The sequence below is a fragment of the Pongo pygmaeus genome, chromosome 6 (assembly GCF_028885625.2).
Source record: "Pongo pygmaeus isolate AG05252 chromosome 6, NHGRI_mPonPyg2-v2.0_pri, whole genome shotgun sequence".
Classification (NCBI taxonomy): domain Eukaryota; kingdom Metazoa; phylum Chordata; class Mammalia; order Primates; family Hominidae; genus Pongo; species Pongo pygmaeus.
Window position 1 is genome coordinate 739170 of NC_072379.2, and position 14507 is coordinate 753676.

The 14507-nt window shown below is 52.4% G+C and overlaps 2 protein-coding genes across 3 annotated transcripts in view; one reads left to right on the plus strand and one right to left on the minus strand.

Moving 5' to 3' along the window:
* The window catches only part of PRKAR1B (protein kinase cAMP-dependent type I regulatory subunit beta), a 185887-nt gene extending 178977 nt beyond the window's left edge, over positions 1-6910 (minus strand). The window contains exon 1 of one of the 2 annotated variants that reach the window (XM_054494877.2): positions 6822-6910. The gene's annotated coding sequence lies outside the window, so the exon portion shown is untranslated. Of the gene's footprint in view, positions 1-6434; positions 6556-6821 lie in introns of those variants that run through there. The other variant, XM_054494876.2, reaches the window with a different exon arrangement.
* The window catches only part of DNAAF5 (dynein axonemal assembly factor 5), a 62388-nt gene continuing 52519 nt past the window's right edge, over positions 4639-14507 (plus strand). Inside the window, exons 1-2 of the mRNA XM_054494874.2 lie at positions 4639-6540; positions 9373-9557. Coding sequence (XP_054350849.1) covers positions 5946-6540; positions 9373-9557 — 780 coding nt within the window. The 5' untranslated portion in view covers positions 4639-5945. The remainder of the gene's footprint in view (positions 6541-9372; positions 9558-14507) is intronic.

A 14507-nucleotide genomic window follows, 5' to 3' on the forward strand; every position in this document is an offset into this window, starting at 1 on the left:
CATCAGTTAGATCCTGTTGGTTGATGGTGTTGCTCTGCTATACCTTAATGACTATCTGCCTAGTTATTCCAGCAGCTGCTGAGTTGGGGGCTGAAGTCGTCAACTACAACAGCAGGCTTGTCTCTTCCTCCTCTCAGCTCTATCAGTTTCTGCTTTATACATGTTGAAGGTCCGTTGTTTGCTGTATACACATTTGGGTTTGCTGTATACACATTTGCGATTGCTGTATCTTCCCAGTGCGTTATCATTATGTAATGTCCCTCTTTTTCCCAAGGAATTTCAACAGCCACTCCTGCTTTTTAAAATTAATGTTTACATGATACACTTTTGCCATCCTTTTACTTTCAATGTGCCTATGTTATTGTTCGAAGTGAGTTTCAGCATATAGTAGACATCATATAGCTGGGTCAGGTTTTGTGTCCACTTGGCAAACCTCTGTCTTCTAATTGGTGTGTTTAGGCCATTTACATTTAAATTAGTGATACATTAGGGCTTACACTTGCCATTTAATCATCTGTTTGTTCTCTCATGCTTTACTGTGGGATACTTGAATGTTTTTTAGAATTCCACGTTATGTTTTTGAGGATACCACCATATACATACGCAACTCATCAGTCTATTGGCATCTATGATTTTCCACCTCGAGTGACTGGAGAAACCTTCCTTCCACTTAAGTCCCTAACCCTTCTCACTGTTAAATACCTGGTTGTAGATATTTCCTCCACATATATCACGTACCACATCAGTGTTGTAATTTTTGCTTCGATCATCAAATATGATTAAAGAAACTCATGAGGTGAAAGATGGTCAGTGACATTGACTTCTATTTTTATCCAGTCCATTGTTCTCAACTTTCTGGAGGCCCCAGCCCTCTTCTGTTAAAATTATCTTTCTGGGCCGGGCACGGTGGCTCACGCCTGTAATCCCAGCACTTTGGGAGGCACTGAGGCAGGTGGATCATCTGAGGTCAGGAGTTCAAGACCAGCCTGACCAACACAGAGAAACCCTGTCTCTACTAAAAATAAAAAATTACTCAGGTGTGGTGGCACATGCCTGTAATCCCAGCTACTCAGGAGGCTGAGGCAGGAGAATGGCTTGAACCTGGGAGGCGGAGGTTGCAGTGAGCTGAGATTGCGCCACTGCACTCCAGCCTGGGCAACAAGAGTGAAACTCTGTCTCAAAAAAAAAAATTATCTTTCTGTTTACAGGGTATCCTTTATGCATTCCTTAAAAGTAGGTCTGCTAGCAATAAATTCTATTAGTTTGCCTGTCTGAGAATATCTTTACTCCTCCTCCATTCCTGAAGGATAGTTTTGCTGGGTAGAGGACTCACAGTCAACAGCTCCTTCCCCTTTACAGTTGAACAATGGCAGGTCACTTCCTTCTGGCCTTTTGTGGTTTTGGTTAAGAAATCTGCCTCCATTCAAACTGGTGTTCCTCTCTAGGCAAGACATCATTCCTCTCTGGCAGTTAGTATTTTTCCTCCTTCTGTCTTTAGTTTCCAGGAGTTTAATTGTGATATGTCTTAGCATGGGGTTTTTGGAGGGCTTGTCCCGCGAAGGCTTGTTCAGCTTCTGGAATCGTGGATTTATGTTTTTCATTGAATTGGGGGAGTTTTCAGCCTTTTTTTTTTTTTTTTTTTTTTTTTTTTTTTGCGATGGAGTCTTGCTCTGTCACCCAGGCTGGAGTGCAGTGGCATGATCTCAGCTCACTACAACCTCCACCTCCTGGGTTCAGGCAATTCTCATGCCTCAGCCTCCCTGAGTAGCTGGGATTACAGGTACCCACCACCACACTCAACTAATTTTTGTATTTTTAGTACAGATGGGGTTTCACCATGTTGTCCAGGCTGGTTTCAAACTCCTGACCACAGGGGATCTGCCCGCCTTGGCCTCACAAAGTGCTGGGATGACAGGCATGAGCCACTATGCCCGGCCTGGTTCTTATGACTGCTTTAAAATTCTTGGCAGATGATTCCAACATGTCACCTATCTTGGAATTCACATCAATTACCTTACTATATTCAGGTTGTGGCTTTCCTGGTTCTTGGTATGACAAGTGATTTCCAGATGCATCCTGGAAATTTGGGTTACGATGTTTGGAGACTCCTGGTCCTACTCTATTTTACCAGGTAGTTGCTCTGTTCAGGTTCAGAGTGTAGATTTCAGCCTATTTTTGTGGTCTGTCATTCCAACACAGTTTCGTCTTCAGAGCCCTGGCACTGCCCTCCTCGTCTGCTTTATTCTTCTGGCTCTCCTGGGACTGCTGCTCATTTCCCATGGGTGCCGCCTGCAGGGGTGAAAGGTACCTCCCTGGGCCGCCTGGTGTCACTGGGCTACCTTTTACTGTGTCAGGACAGAACATGCTCATTCTGGGTCTCTTTGTGCTATGAGAGGAAGGGCAGATTTCAGGCTCCTCTGACACTACCTGTGCAGTGCAGACTGTCCACTTGAACCCCAGTTGCACAGCACAGGTTAATGCACCTGCAGCAGCTTTAAAATCGGCCCTGAGAGCAGACTGTGGAGTGGAGGTGGTAGCTACCCTCTAGGTCTCTGTTGGGTGTCCCCTTTCCCAGGGCTTTGGCCAGAGAGAGGAGGCTTTTCTTGGAGAATTTCTGTCTGTGCCTTTTGGCTGTTCTGGGCCACAGGTTTCCCTGGGGACTAGTGCAGGAACATATGAGAGAAAAAGAAAACCCAGGGGACCCACCACCTTGCTGTTCCTCCAGTCCAGAGGTCTCCAGCCTGTCTGTCAACACTCAAGCTCCTTTCCTCGTCACCTGCTGAGTTATGTGCAGGGTATTTTGTTGTATTCCAATGGGAGGGGCAAGGAAAAGTGAAGTCCCGCCACCATAATTCAAGTGCTTATTATTTCTCGTCTTCACCACTGCCATAGCCTTCCGAGGGCTCCCGACCAATCCGTTCAACAGAAGCCAAAGGGGTCCTTGAAAAACGCAGACTCGATCTTGCCAATGCTCCCACCTTGAAATCCTTAGTCCCCCATGTTTTAGGAGGCCCCCATGGCCCGGCCCCACCCATCTGCTTACTCCCTGCCTGCTCCCCTGTGACCAGGGTCAGCCTCCCTCCCTGTTTGCTACCTGAGGCTGCCATAACAAAGCACACCAGGCTGGGCGGCTGAATGAAAGAAACTGATTTCTCAGGATCAGGGTCAGGGCTGGCTCCTCCTGAGGTCTCTCTTCATGTTCATACTGCATTCTCCCTGCATGCACATCTATCTCCAAAATTTCTCCTTTTATAAGGACAGCAGTCATATTGGATGAGTGCCCAACCTGATGACTTCATCTCACCTCGATCACGTCTACAAACACCTTGTCTCCAAACAGGGTCACATCCTGAACTATGGGGGTTAGGACTTCAGCATATGAATTTTGGGGAGACACCATTCAGCCCGTAACACTCCCATGAAGCCTTTGCCCATGCTATTTCCTCTCTCTCCAACACTCCCCGTCTCCCACCTCCGCCCTCTCACCTGGCTATGTGATGTGGTTTGGCTGTGTCCCCACCTAAATCTCATCTTGCATTGTAGCTCCCACAATTCCCACGTGTTGTGGGAAGGACCCAGTGGGAGGTAACTGAATAATGGGAGCAGGTCTTTCCTGTGCTGTTCCTGTGAAGTGAATAAGTCTCACGAGATCTGACGGTTTTATAAGGGGGAGTTTCCCTGCACAGGCTCTCTCATTCTCTTTGCTTGCTGCCATCATGTAAGATATGACTTGCTCCTTCCTGCCCTCAGCCATCATTGTGAGGCCTCCCCAGCCATGTGGAACTGTGAGTCCACTAAACCTTTTCCTGTATAAATTACCCAGTCTCGGCCATGTCTTTATTAGTAGCGTGAAAACGGACGAATACACTGTGTTTACTTATTCTTCGTATTTCACCTCTGCTACCATTTGTTCAGGAAAGCCTTACAAGTCTAGTTCAACATCCCTCGACACTCATTCTCTCAGGACCACTGCAGTTAAACATGTATTAATTTATCTTTCCATTAAGGGCTATCTCATCCTGCAAGACCCTAAGATCTGGGAGAGCAGGGACCGTAGCCACTTTCTACATCATTGTCATCCTGTCCCACGTGCTGCAGACAGTGCCTGGTCAAACAAATGCCTGTTGGAGGAAACGATGAATGAAGGTTACTGAATATGCTACATAATGACATTTAAGAGGTACTGATGGGCTGGGCGTGGTGGCTCACGCCTGCAATCCCAGCACTTTGGGACGCTGAGGCGGGCGGATCACGAGGTCAGGAGATTGAGACCATCCTGGCTAACACGGTGAAACCCCATCTCTACTAAAAATACAAAAAATTAGCTGGGCGTGGTGGCAGGCACCTGTAGTCCCACCTACTTGGGAGGCTGAGGCAGGAGAATGGCGTGAACCTGGGAGGCAGAGCCTGCAGTGAGTAGAGATTATACCACTGCACTCCAGCCTGGGCGACAGAGCAAGACTCCATCTCAAAAAAAAAAAAAAAAAAAAAGAGGTACTGATGAACACCACCATTTTGCAACACGAAGATCAACAACAAAAAAGAAGGTCAAACTTGAAGTTCTGTCCTAAAATTACACACATTCTGCCTTGAGAAAACTCAGTGCATGGCCACGGATGAGAAGTGCCTGGCTAACCAGACTCGGGGACTCCTGGTTTGCAGTGAGTGCTGTCGAACTCGCATTCCAGGCTGGGCTCACAGCAACTCCGCCTCCAAGCTGTTTAGGCGCCTCTGTCTCCACTCAAGTCAAGGTCACTACTGTGAAATACTGTCTTGCTTTTAATTTCCAAGCTACCTTGTTATTTCTTCGGAGTAGGCCAAGCTAACTTTAGGAGGAACTTAGTTTATAGTTTAACTTTGAAACAAAGATGATAACAGCCCTTTCCTGAAGCCAACCTCCTTCTTGCCTGGGGACCAGAATGCTTTGTAAGACTAACACATAAGCCACAAGATTAGAAATTGTGGTTGGAGTCATCCAGCTAGAGGCCACAAGATTCCAAACCTCCCCAATTGCTCCTTAGGATAACATCACTATCGTAAACTCTAAGATTGGTGCTCGAGATATTTTTCAGACTCTGCATTCTGATGCACCAGCTGCCACCACCCACACCACTAAGCTGGCTCAACCGGTTCTGTGATCCCACCCAGCAACAGAAGACAGCAAGAGCATCAACTCTGACTCTCCATGGTTTCATCTCCAACCCGACCAATCAGCACTGCCCTCTCCCTGGCCCCCTACCTGCCTAATTATCCTTAAATGACCCGTCTCAGGATTTTCAGAACCTGTTTTGAGTAATAAAGCTCCAGTGTCCTTTAGCCAGTTTCTGCATGCATTAAACTCTTATTGCAATTCCCCTGTCTTGATAAATTGGCTCTACCTGGGCAGCGAGTAAGGCGAACGTATTGGGCGGCTACGCCTGAGATCTAATCACAGGCTGCACGTGAAGCCCAGACCAGGCACCTGTCTTACACCACAGGGGGGATCCAGTCCACAGAACCAGCGCCCTTCCCTCCTGGAACGGACCTTCCCAAAGCCAGAGGGGCTCTAGGCGGCTCAAAGAAGGGCTTCCCGGCTACCCTGGTCCCAGGCGGGACCACTCAGGTTCCTTCTCCCAGCCCTCTAGGCTACAGGGCAGGCTTCCCTAGGGGCAGGCCCAAGCCTATAGCCCGGGGCCCGCATCCCGGGCGAGCTGCACCCTCCCGAGACCTTTCCCATCTGTACAATGGGGACAGGGCAAGGCCCAGCAGGCCGGCTGGCGGGGGCTCCGGCGACAGCGCGGGACAGCAGGCGAGCATGACGGGACAAGGGCCCAAGTCCACGTGCGCACCGGCGGGGAGGAAGGAGCCCGGCGCCCCGCCCCCAGCGCGGGCCGGAAGTGCTGCCGTAATCCGCGCTGAGCGTCGCGAAAGCGCCGTTCCCCTTAGTGACCGGCGACGCGGGCAAGATGGCGGCGCCGGGGGTGGCGGAGGCCGTGGTGGCCCCACACCCGGCCGAGGGGGCCGAGACGACTGAGGCGGTGGAGCTGAGCCGCGCCCTGAGCCGCCTGCTGCCGGGACTGGAGGCCGACAGCAAGCCGGGCCGGCGGCGTGCCTTGGAGGCCCTGCGGCGCGCGCTGGAGGAGCCGGGCCCTGCCACCGACCCCACCGCTTTCCAGGGCCCCTGGGCGCGCCTGCTGCTGCCGCGCTTGCTGCGCTGCCTGAGCGACCCCGCCGAGGGCTGCCGCGCCCTGGCAGTGCACCTGCTGGGTCTGGGCCTGCGCCGCGCCGCGCGGCCCCGCGATGCCCTGCCGCGCCTGCTGCCCGCGCTCGCCGCGCGCTTGGCCGGCCCCGAGCCCGCGCGCCGCCCGCCCGAGGCCTGCGAGGAGCTGCGCCTGGCGCTCGTGCAGCTGCTGGGCCTGGCCGTGGACCTGTGCGGCGCCGCGCTCGCGCCCCACCTGGACGACGCTCTGCGCGCGCTGCGCTGCTCCCTGCTCGACCCCTTCGCCGCCGTGCGCCGCGAGAGCTGCAGCTGCGCCGCCGCCCTGGCGCAGGCCACGCCCGGTGAGCACCCCGGGCCCCGCTCCCACACCCCACCCCACACTCTCACCCCCACCCCCACCTCCACCTCCGCGTCCCCTCTCACAGCCCCCGCGGCTCGGCCCCGCCCCCCTCCACGCCCGCACCCGCCAACATCCCGGCCCCCCAATGCGCCGCTTCCCCCACCCGCCTGCCCCAAAGCCCCCCCCGCTCGGCCCCCTCCTCCCACCACCACTGCGTCCCCGTCTCACGTCCCGCCACCAACGCACCCTTCACCCCCTCCCTTGCCCTCTACCCCCATGTACCTGTTTCCTGCGCTGCCACCTGCTCCTTGCTCCGTGACCCCTGTTCCTGCTTGGCCCTCACTCACCTCACCCCCCTGTCCCCTTGCTCCCCGCCTCCACCCTCCACGCCCCAAGCCCCGCCCCCCACCTGCCTGCTCCCTGTACCCCCTCCACCTGCCTATCCTGTGCCATCCTCCTCTTTGCACCCCGCCCTCCCGCGACCCTCACCTCCCACCCTCCTCCCTGCCTGAGCGCCCCCAACCCAGGCCCACGAGCCAGCGCTCCTGTCCAGATCCCTGGAAACCACCGCAGAAATTCCTGTTAGGCGGTTTGGGGTGGGGTGTGCCCTGATAGCTGCCCCCTTTCCTTCCCTCGGGGGGCTTGCAGGACTTGCACCTGGTTGAGGGGACGCGCTTTGAGACTCTGCTCTGGCCATTTCACTTTCTGTCCCATTCATCTTACTGTCCTGCCCTCCCGCTCTGGCTTGGACCGCTGTCCTAAGTGGAAGGAGGCCGCTCCTCTCCACTTTTATAACGTTCCGTATCTTTTTTAGAGCTCTGATCTGATCCAGTCGTTCCGTTTCCTTAACTAGCCATTCCTGCAGAGTCTTGCCCTTTCCCTCCCCTGGCTGGGATGTGGAATGATAGCAGGCGCCTGCTTCCTGCTGGCGGGAAGGCTTAAGGGAACACTGATGCTATAAATCCATGGGCGGTGGGGAGCAGGAAAGCAGTGAGGGATCTGACGAGCTCAGGCCGTCCCAGTGATGCCCCAGTGATGCTTTGAATGTAGTGGTAAGTGTAGGGGGTGTCAATAGGAGTGGTACACCCGAGTTCAGGTTCTTAAAAGATCACTGCAGCTGCGTGGAGAATAGATTCCAGAAGCAGAGGAAGAGCTGGACTTGGGGAAATGCCGAGATTTCCACGTTGGTTAACTTTGGATTTCACATGGTCCAGAACTCCTGTGGAGCTCGGGGAAGAGGCTTGGGCTGGATGGACATGGCCATTGAGAATTCCTGGCATTTAATGTATTTCTTCTTCAATCTCAACCACTTCCCTACCCGGTCTGTGCGTCAGCCCCACGGGCTGCTCCTGCTTCCTCCAGGGAGCTCCTCCTGGCCTTGCCACGTGCCCTCCCTGGACCGTAGCTTCCATAGGACAGCACTGTACCCGCCTGTGCCCCAGCCCCAAGCGCGGCCTGCCAGGGTATGTGCTCACTGGTTGCTGTGGGGTGAGGGACTGTGCCTCTGCCTGGAGCATCCCCTCGTCTCCAGCACCTCTGGCCCTCCTCTCCCCTGCCGGGGTACGTGCTCACTGGTTGCTGTGGGGTGAGGGACTGTGCCTCTGCCTGGAGCATCCCCTCATCTCCAGCACCTCTGGCCCTCCTCTTCCCTGGGTGGGGGGGCCTCGCCTCTGGCCCCGGTCACACTGGGCAATGGCAGAGAGGTTGAGGCGCTCACCCAAAGTCTCATTGGAATAGCCATTTCCCAGACGGGCCCCAAGTAGTGCAGAGCTGAGGCAAGAGGTGGCCTGGATGCCAGAGACCCTTTGGTTCTGACTTTTTTTTTTTTTTTTTTTTTTCCAGAGACAGAGTTTCACTCTGTCTCCCAGGCTGGAGTGCAGTGGGGTGATCTCTGCTCACTGCAACCTCCGCCTCCTGAGTTCAAGCGATTCTCCTGCCTCAGCCTCCCAAGTAGCTGGGATTACAGGCACCTGCCACCTCTTGTTCTGACTTTCTGCGGGGACTTTACAAATAGGAAGTGCAGTGGCTCTGCCTGGGGTGGTGCTGGCCCAGCTGCCTGGAGGAGCCTGGGGTCTGGTCTCGGGTGCGGCTGGGAGTGCGGCCTCGCCTCTGTCCTCTGGGCTCAGCTTCTTTCCTCTGGCCAGTGTCCACCTCAGGCCTCCACCTTGGCTTCAGCAGGTCCAGGCTCTCCTGTCTTCAGCCACAATGGGGTTGCACCCTCAGCCTTTCCCCGCTGGTCCTCCTAAGCCCCTGGCTGACACAGGTGTCATCAGGGTGGGACACTTGTCCCTGAGCCTCTTCCTGTGCCGGGCAGTACAGAGCTCTGCTTGGCAGCCTGGGTTGTGTACTGTTGCTGCAGCAAGGACCTGGAGTGGGAGAGGAAGGGAGGTGAGGAGCTCACAGGCAGGCAGCTGTCCTCTGGAAGCCCACAGAGCTGGGCGAGGCGTGTGGGAGCAGCCCTGGTAACTGGGGGCCTCCCTGGCGAGGCACGTGTGAGCAGCCCTGGTAACTGGGGGCCTCCCTGGCGAGGCACGTGGGAGCAGCCCTGGTAACTGGGGGCCTCCCTGGCGAGGCACGTGGGAGCAGCCCTGGTAACTGGGGGCCTCCCTGGCGAGGCACGTGGGAGCAGCCCTGGTAACTGGGGGCCTCCCTGGCGAGGCATGTGGGAGCAGCCCTGGTAACTGGGGGCCTCCCTGGCGAGGCGTGTGTGAGCAGCTCTGGTAACTGGAGGCCTCCCTGGCGAGGCGTGTGGGAGCAGCTCTGGTAACTGGGGGCCTCCCTGGCGAGGCGTGTGCGAGCAGCTCTGGTAACTGGGGGCCTCCCTGTTCCTCAGACCACTTCCACATGCAGTCGGAGTCTCTGATCGGGCCCCTGATGCAGACCATCTCCCACCAGCACTGGAAGGTCCGTGTGGCTGCCATTGAAGCCACAGGTGCAGTGATCCAGTTTGGCAACGGGAAGTCCGTGGACGACGTGCTTTCCCATTTTGCTCAGCGACTGTTTGATGACGTCCCGCAGGTAACTGGTGTTTCTCCTGGACAGTCTGTTCCTCTCTCCACCACAGGCCGGCTGACGTGCTATTTTTAACTAACTCACTTGTTCTTTTTTCAGAGTGCTGCATGCACCAAATGTCCTTTCATTATTCCTAGTCACAGGATGTTCCTGTTCACATCTCGGAAAAACTAGAAGAGAGCTGAACTGTTTTAATGCTTGATGTTATGAATTCCAAGGATGTTAGAAAGGATGACTTGTGTAGTTACTGTCTCTTAGACACAGTGTGCACTTCAGCAGTTGCAGAAGCTTCCTTAGTGCTCCCATCCATCAAGGCGCACTTTCCCGAAAAGCCACCATGGCTGGTGGACCTGGCCTGGGAGAAGAGTGGTGTCAGGGTTGGTTTGTTGGGGATAATTATGTCGTTGGGCTTTGGAACCCACCGAGAGACGGGCAGGCAGGCAGGCAGGAGTCCTACACATGGGGCTGAGTGTTGGCTTTACTGCTGGCAGAATCTGACCTGGAGGGCATGTCTTGGATCTGAGGCCCCAGTGACTTGCTAAAATGCCACACACTGTGGCCACCGGGGAAGCTGAGTGACCTCTGATCTTTCTGTGTCTGAGTTACCTGTCGTTGTAGTCAGACGTGTGATCTTTTGTGTCTGTCTTCTTCACTGTGCATGGTTTCAGGTTTCAGGCTTGCAGAGGTAGGTTTCCTGATGAGAAATGGCTTGAAGGTGGTGAGTTGAAGAATCACTTGGGGTATTCTGGGGCCGGGATGGAAGCCCTGACTTGCTCCCTCGTCTGTGCTGCTGGGGTCCACCCGTAGGGCCGGCTCCAGGTGTGACACAGCACCTGCTCAGGACACCCCTGCTTTGCCTCCATGGCCAGGCTTCATTCTCGGGCTCTCTCCCTCCAGCAACAGTGTGGCTGCGTAGGGGCTGCGTGCAGAGACACAGGGGGACCATTTCCCACCAGGAGCCTTTGTTCACCCCCTTGGTCTCATCAGGCCAGCGGAAGTTGAGTCAGCATGTACGCTGGCCGGCCCCTCTTGGAGCTGGCGTGGGTTCAGCACCAGGCAGCAGAGGGCCCCGAGCACATGAGGCTCTGCCCAGCAGGGAGAAAGTGGGCAGAGTGTGGGGTCCGTGCCCGTGCTGCCCGGCACTTGCAGCAGGCACTTCTGGCACTGCCTAAATACTTGGGCTGCGGAGGGCAGTTCAGGGGGCCAGGCAAGAACAGAGCCCAGCAAGAAGTGCAGGCAGCCGGCGGGTTTTTCTCTCCCACCTTCCTTAAGCCTGAGGCAGAGCATGGCCCACAAGGAAAGTGGTGTCTGTGTCATGGGCCAAGTCTTACTCCTCAAAACAGTGTGATGACTCTGTGTGGAGAGCTCTGTGTGAATACTGAAGCTCCATAGCTGATAGCTGTCGGTGTAAGCCTACTGTCACTGTCTAAAAATACCGTCACTGTCTAAAAATACCGTCACTGTCCAAAAATACCGTCACTGTGTCAATAGCTGTCTGTAAATACTGGAACTCTGTGGATCACTCTCTGTAAATACTGGAACTCTATAGCTAGCTGTAAACGGTGTAACTCGGTATAACTATACCGTAACTCTAAAAATACCATAACTATGTGTCGATAGCTGCCTATAAATGCTATAACTGTATTGGTAGCTGTGCATAAACAGCCTACTCTGTATCAATAGCTGTCCGTTAGAAAGCTGACATCACATTGTTGATCTAAAGCAAGCTTGTCCAACCTGTGGCCCGTGGGCCACATGCGGCCCGGGACGGCTTTGAATGCTGCCCAACACCAATTCATAAACTTTCTTAAAATGTTACAAGATTTTTTTTGTGATTTTTTTTTTCTTTTAGCTCGTCAGCTATCATTAGTGTTAGTGTTATTTTATGTGTGGCCCAAGATAATTCTTCTTCCAGCATGGCCCATTTCTTCCCAGTGGGGTTTGCGTCCTATTAGCAGAGACCCTGCACAGCCCTTCACGTGAGTTTCGTGTGGAGTTACGGTGCTGCTGCTTTTACTCTGATCAGCCCTGCGACCCCGTCCTGGAGCTCACTGTGGGCTCCTTGCAGACACCTCCACCCCCTCAACAACCCAGGGACTGGTGCCCTGGGACCCCATCCTCTCTGCACAGAAGGTCCTGACTGCCTTCTGACTCATAGGAAACCTTCCAGCAGCCTGCTAGACTCGGCTTAAATCATTGAACTTCACTGGAAGGGCCCAGAAATAACTTCGTCTCCCCCTCACAAGGCTCAGAGGCCTCAGAGCTCACTCAGGTAGCACAGCCAGGTGAGCCTCAGAGCAAGATCAGGACATGGGCGGTCTAGCCGCCCTGTAGCCTTAGGCCCCGGGATGGTGTCTGAAGTTGTGGAAAGGGGGTGTCCCAGTGCAGCAGGGCCTAATGCATCTCCCCATGCTCACATGACTGCAGCTCCGAGCCCAGGACACTGACCACACCCAGAATCCCGGCGAGGCAGGCAGGACGGATGTATGGCCGTGCCGTTGTGAAGCAGGCCCTGAACAAACTGCCCTGTGCCGCCCTCAGGTGGGTGGCTCATGGACTTCGTCCTGCAGGGGTGCCCTGGTTGTCGCCAGGCCTGCAGTCGGCAGCTGCTCAGCTTTGCTGCAGTTTTCCTGCTCGATGTGTGCCGCTGGTGAGGCCTGTTCTTGTTTAGAGGGACCTTCCGGGAACAAGAGGCTGGGGATACATGGACAGCTTTTCAGAGATGAGTGTTTGTCAAGTTCCTGCCAAGTACCTGTTTGCCATTTGTATGCCTTTTGAGAAATGTCTATTCAGATCTGTCCATTTTTAAATCGGGTTATTAGATTTTTTTCTATTGAGTTTGAGCTCCTTATGGATTCTGGTTGTCAGTCCCCTGTCAAATGGGTATTTGTGCAGCTGTTTGCTCCCATCCTATGGGTCGTCTCCTCACTGTTGATTGTTTTATTTGCTGTGCAGAAGCTTTTTAACTTGATGTGATCCCATTTGCCCAGGCCATGTCCCAGAGAGTTTCCCCAATGTTTTCTCTTAGTGGTTTCATAGTTTGAGGTCTTAGATTGAGGTCTTTAATCCATTTTGATTTGATTTTTGTACATGGCAAGAGATAGGGGTCCAGTTTCATTTTTCTGCATATGGAGATCCAGTTTTCCCAGCACCATTTATTGAAGAAACTGTCCTTTCCCCAAGGTATGTCCTTGGCAGCTTTGTCAAAATAAGTTCACTGTAAATGTATGGATTTAATTTCTGAGTTCTCTATTCTGTTCCATTGGTCTGTGTGTCTGTTTTTATGCCAGTGCCAAGCTGTTCTGGTTGCTGTAGCTCTGTAGTATAAATTTTTTATGCCAGTGCCATGCTGTTCTGGTCACTGTAGCTCTGTAATATAAATTTTTTATGCCAGTGCCATACTGTTTTGGTTACTGTAGCTCTGTAGTATAAATTGAAGTCAGGTAATGTGATCCCTCCAGTTTTTTGTTTGTTTTTGTCTTGTTTTGTTTTTTGCTCAGGATGGCTTTGGCTATTCAGCGTCTTGAGGTTCCATATAAATTTTAGGATTATTTTTTCTATTTCTGTGAAGAATGTCATTGGTATTTTGATAGGGATTGCATTGAGTCTGTAAATTGCTTTGAGTAGTATGGACATTTTAACAATATTGATTCTTCCAGTCCATGGAGTATGTTACCATTTTTTGTGTGTGTCCTCTTCAGTTTTCTCACATCAGTGGTTTACAGTTTTCTTTCTTTTTTTTGAGACAGAGTCTCGCTCTGTCATCCAGGGTGGAGTGCAGTGGCGCGATCTCCACTCACTGCAAGCTCCGCCTCCCAGATTCACGCCATTCTCCTTCCTCAGCCTCCCGAGTAGCTGGGACTACAGGCGCCTGCCGCCACACCTGGCTAATTTTTTGTGTTTTTAGTAGAGACAGTTTCACCATGTTAGCCAGGATGGTCTCGATCTCCTGACCTCGTGATCCGCCCGCCTCAGCCTCCCAAAGTGCTGGGATTACAGGCGTGAGCCACTGCGCCTGGCCTTATAGTTTTCATTGTAGAGATCTTTCACTTCTTTGGTTAATTCCTAGGTATCTTATTTTGTTTGTAGCTATTGTAAATGGAATTACTTTCTTGATTTCTTTTTCAGATTTGTTCACTGCTGGCATGTAGAAATGCTACTGGGGCTTTTTTGGTGATTTTGTATCCTGCAGCTTTACTGAATTTGTTTATCTGTTCTAATAGGTTTTTTGTGGAATCTTTAGGTTTTTCCAAATGGAAGATTATATCATTTGCAAACAAGAATAATTATCTTCCTTTTCAATTTGGATTCCCTTTATTTCTCTTGTCTAATTGTTGTAGCTAGAGTTTCCAGTACTGTGTTGACTAACGGTGGTGAAAGCGAGCATCCTTGTCTTGCTCCAGATTTAGAAGAAAGGCTTTCAATTTTTCCCCATTCAATGTGATACTAGCTGTGAGTCTCGTGTATGGCTTTTAATGTACTGAGGTGTGTTCCTTCTATACCCAGTTTTTTGAAGATTTTTATCATGAAGGGATGTTGAATTTTATCAATACTTTTCAGCATCAATTGAAATAATCACGTAGTTCTTGTCCTTCATTCTGCCGATATGATGTGTCACGTTGATGGATTTGTGTATGTTGAGCCATCCTTGCATTCCTGGAATAAATCTCACTTGGTCATGACAAATGATCTTTCTCATGTGCTGTTGAAATAGTGGAAACTTTGCGTCAGTGTTCATCAGGGATATTGTCCTGTAGTTTTCTTTTTCGATTGCATCTGTCTGGTTCTGGTATCAGGGTAGTACTGGCCTCGTAAATTAAGTTTGGAGGTATTCCTTCCTCTTCTATTTCTTGGAATAGTTTGAGTAGGAGTGACATTAGTTCTTTAAATGTTTGATAACATTTGGCAGTGAAGTATCACGACCCGGGCTTTTCTTTGCTCGGTGGCTTTTCATTG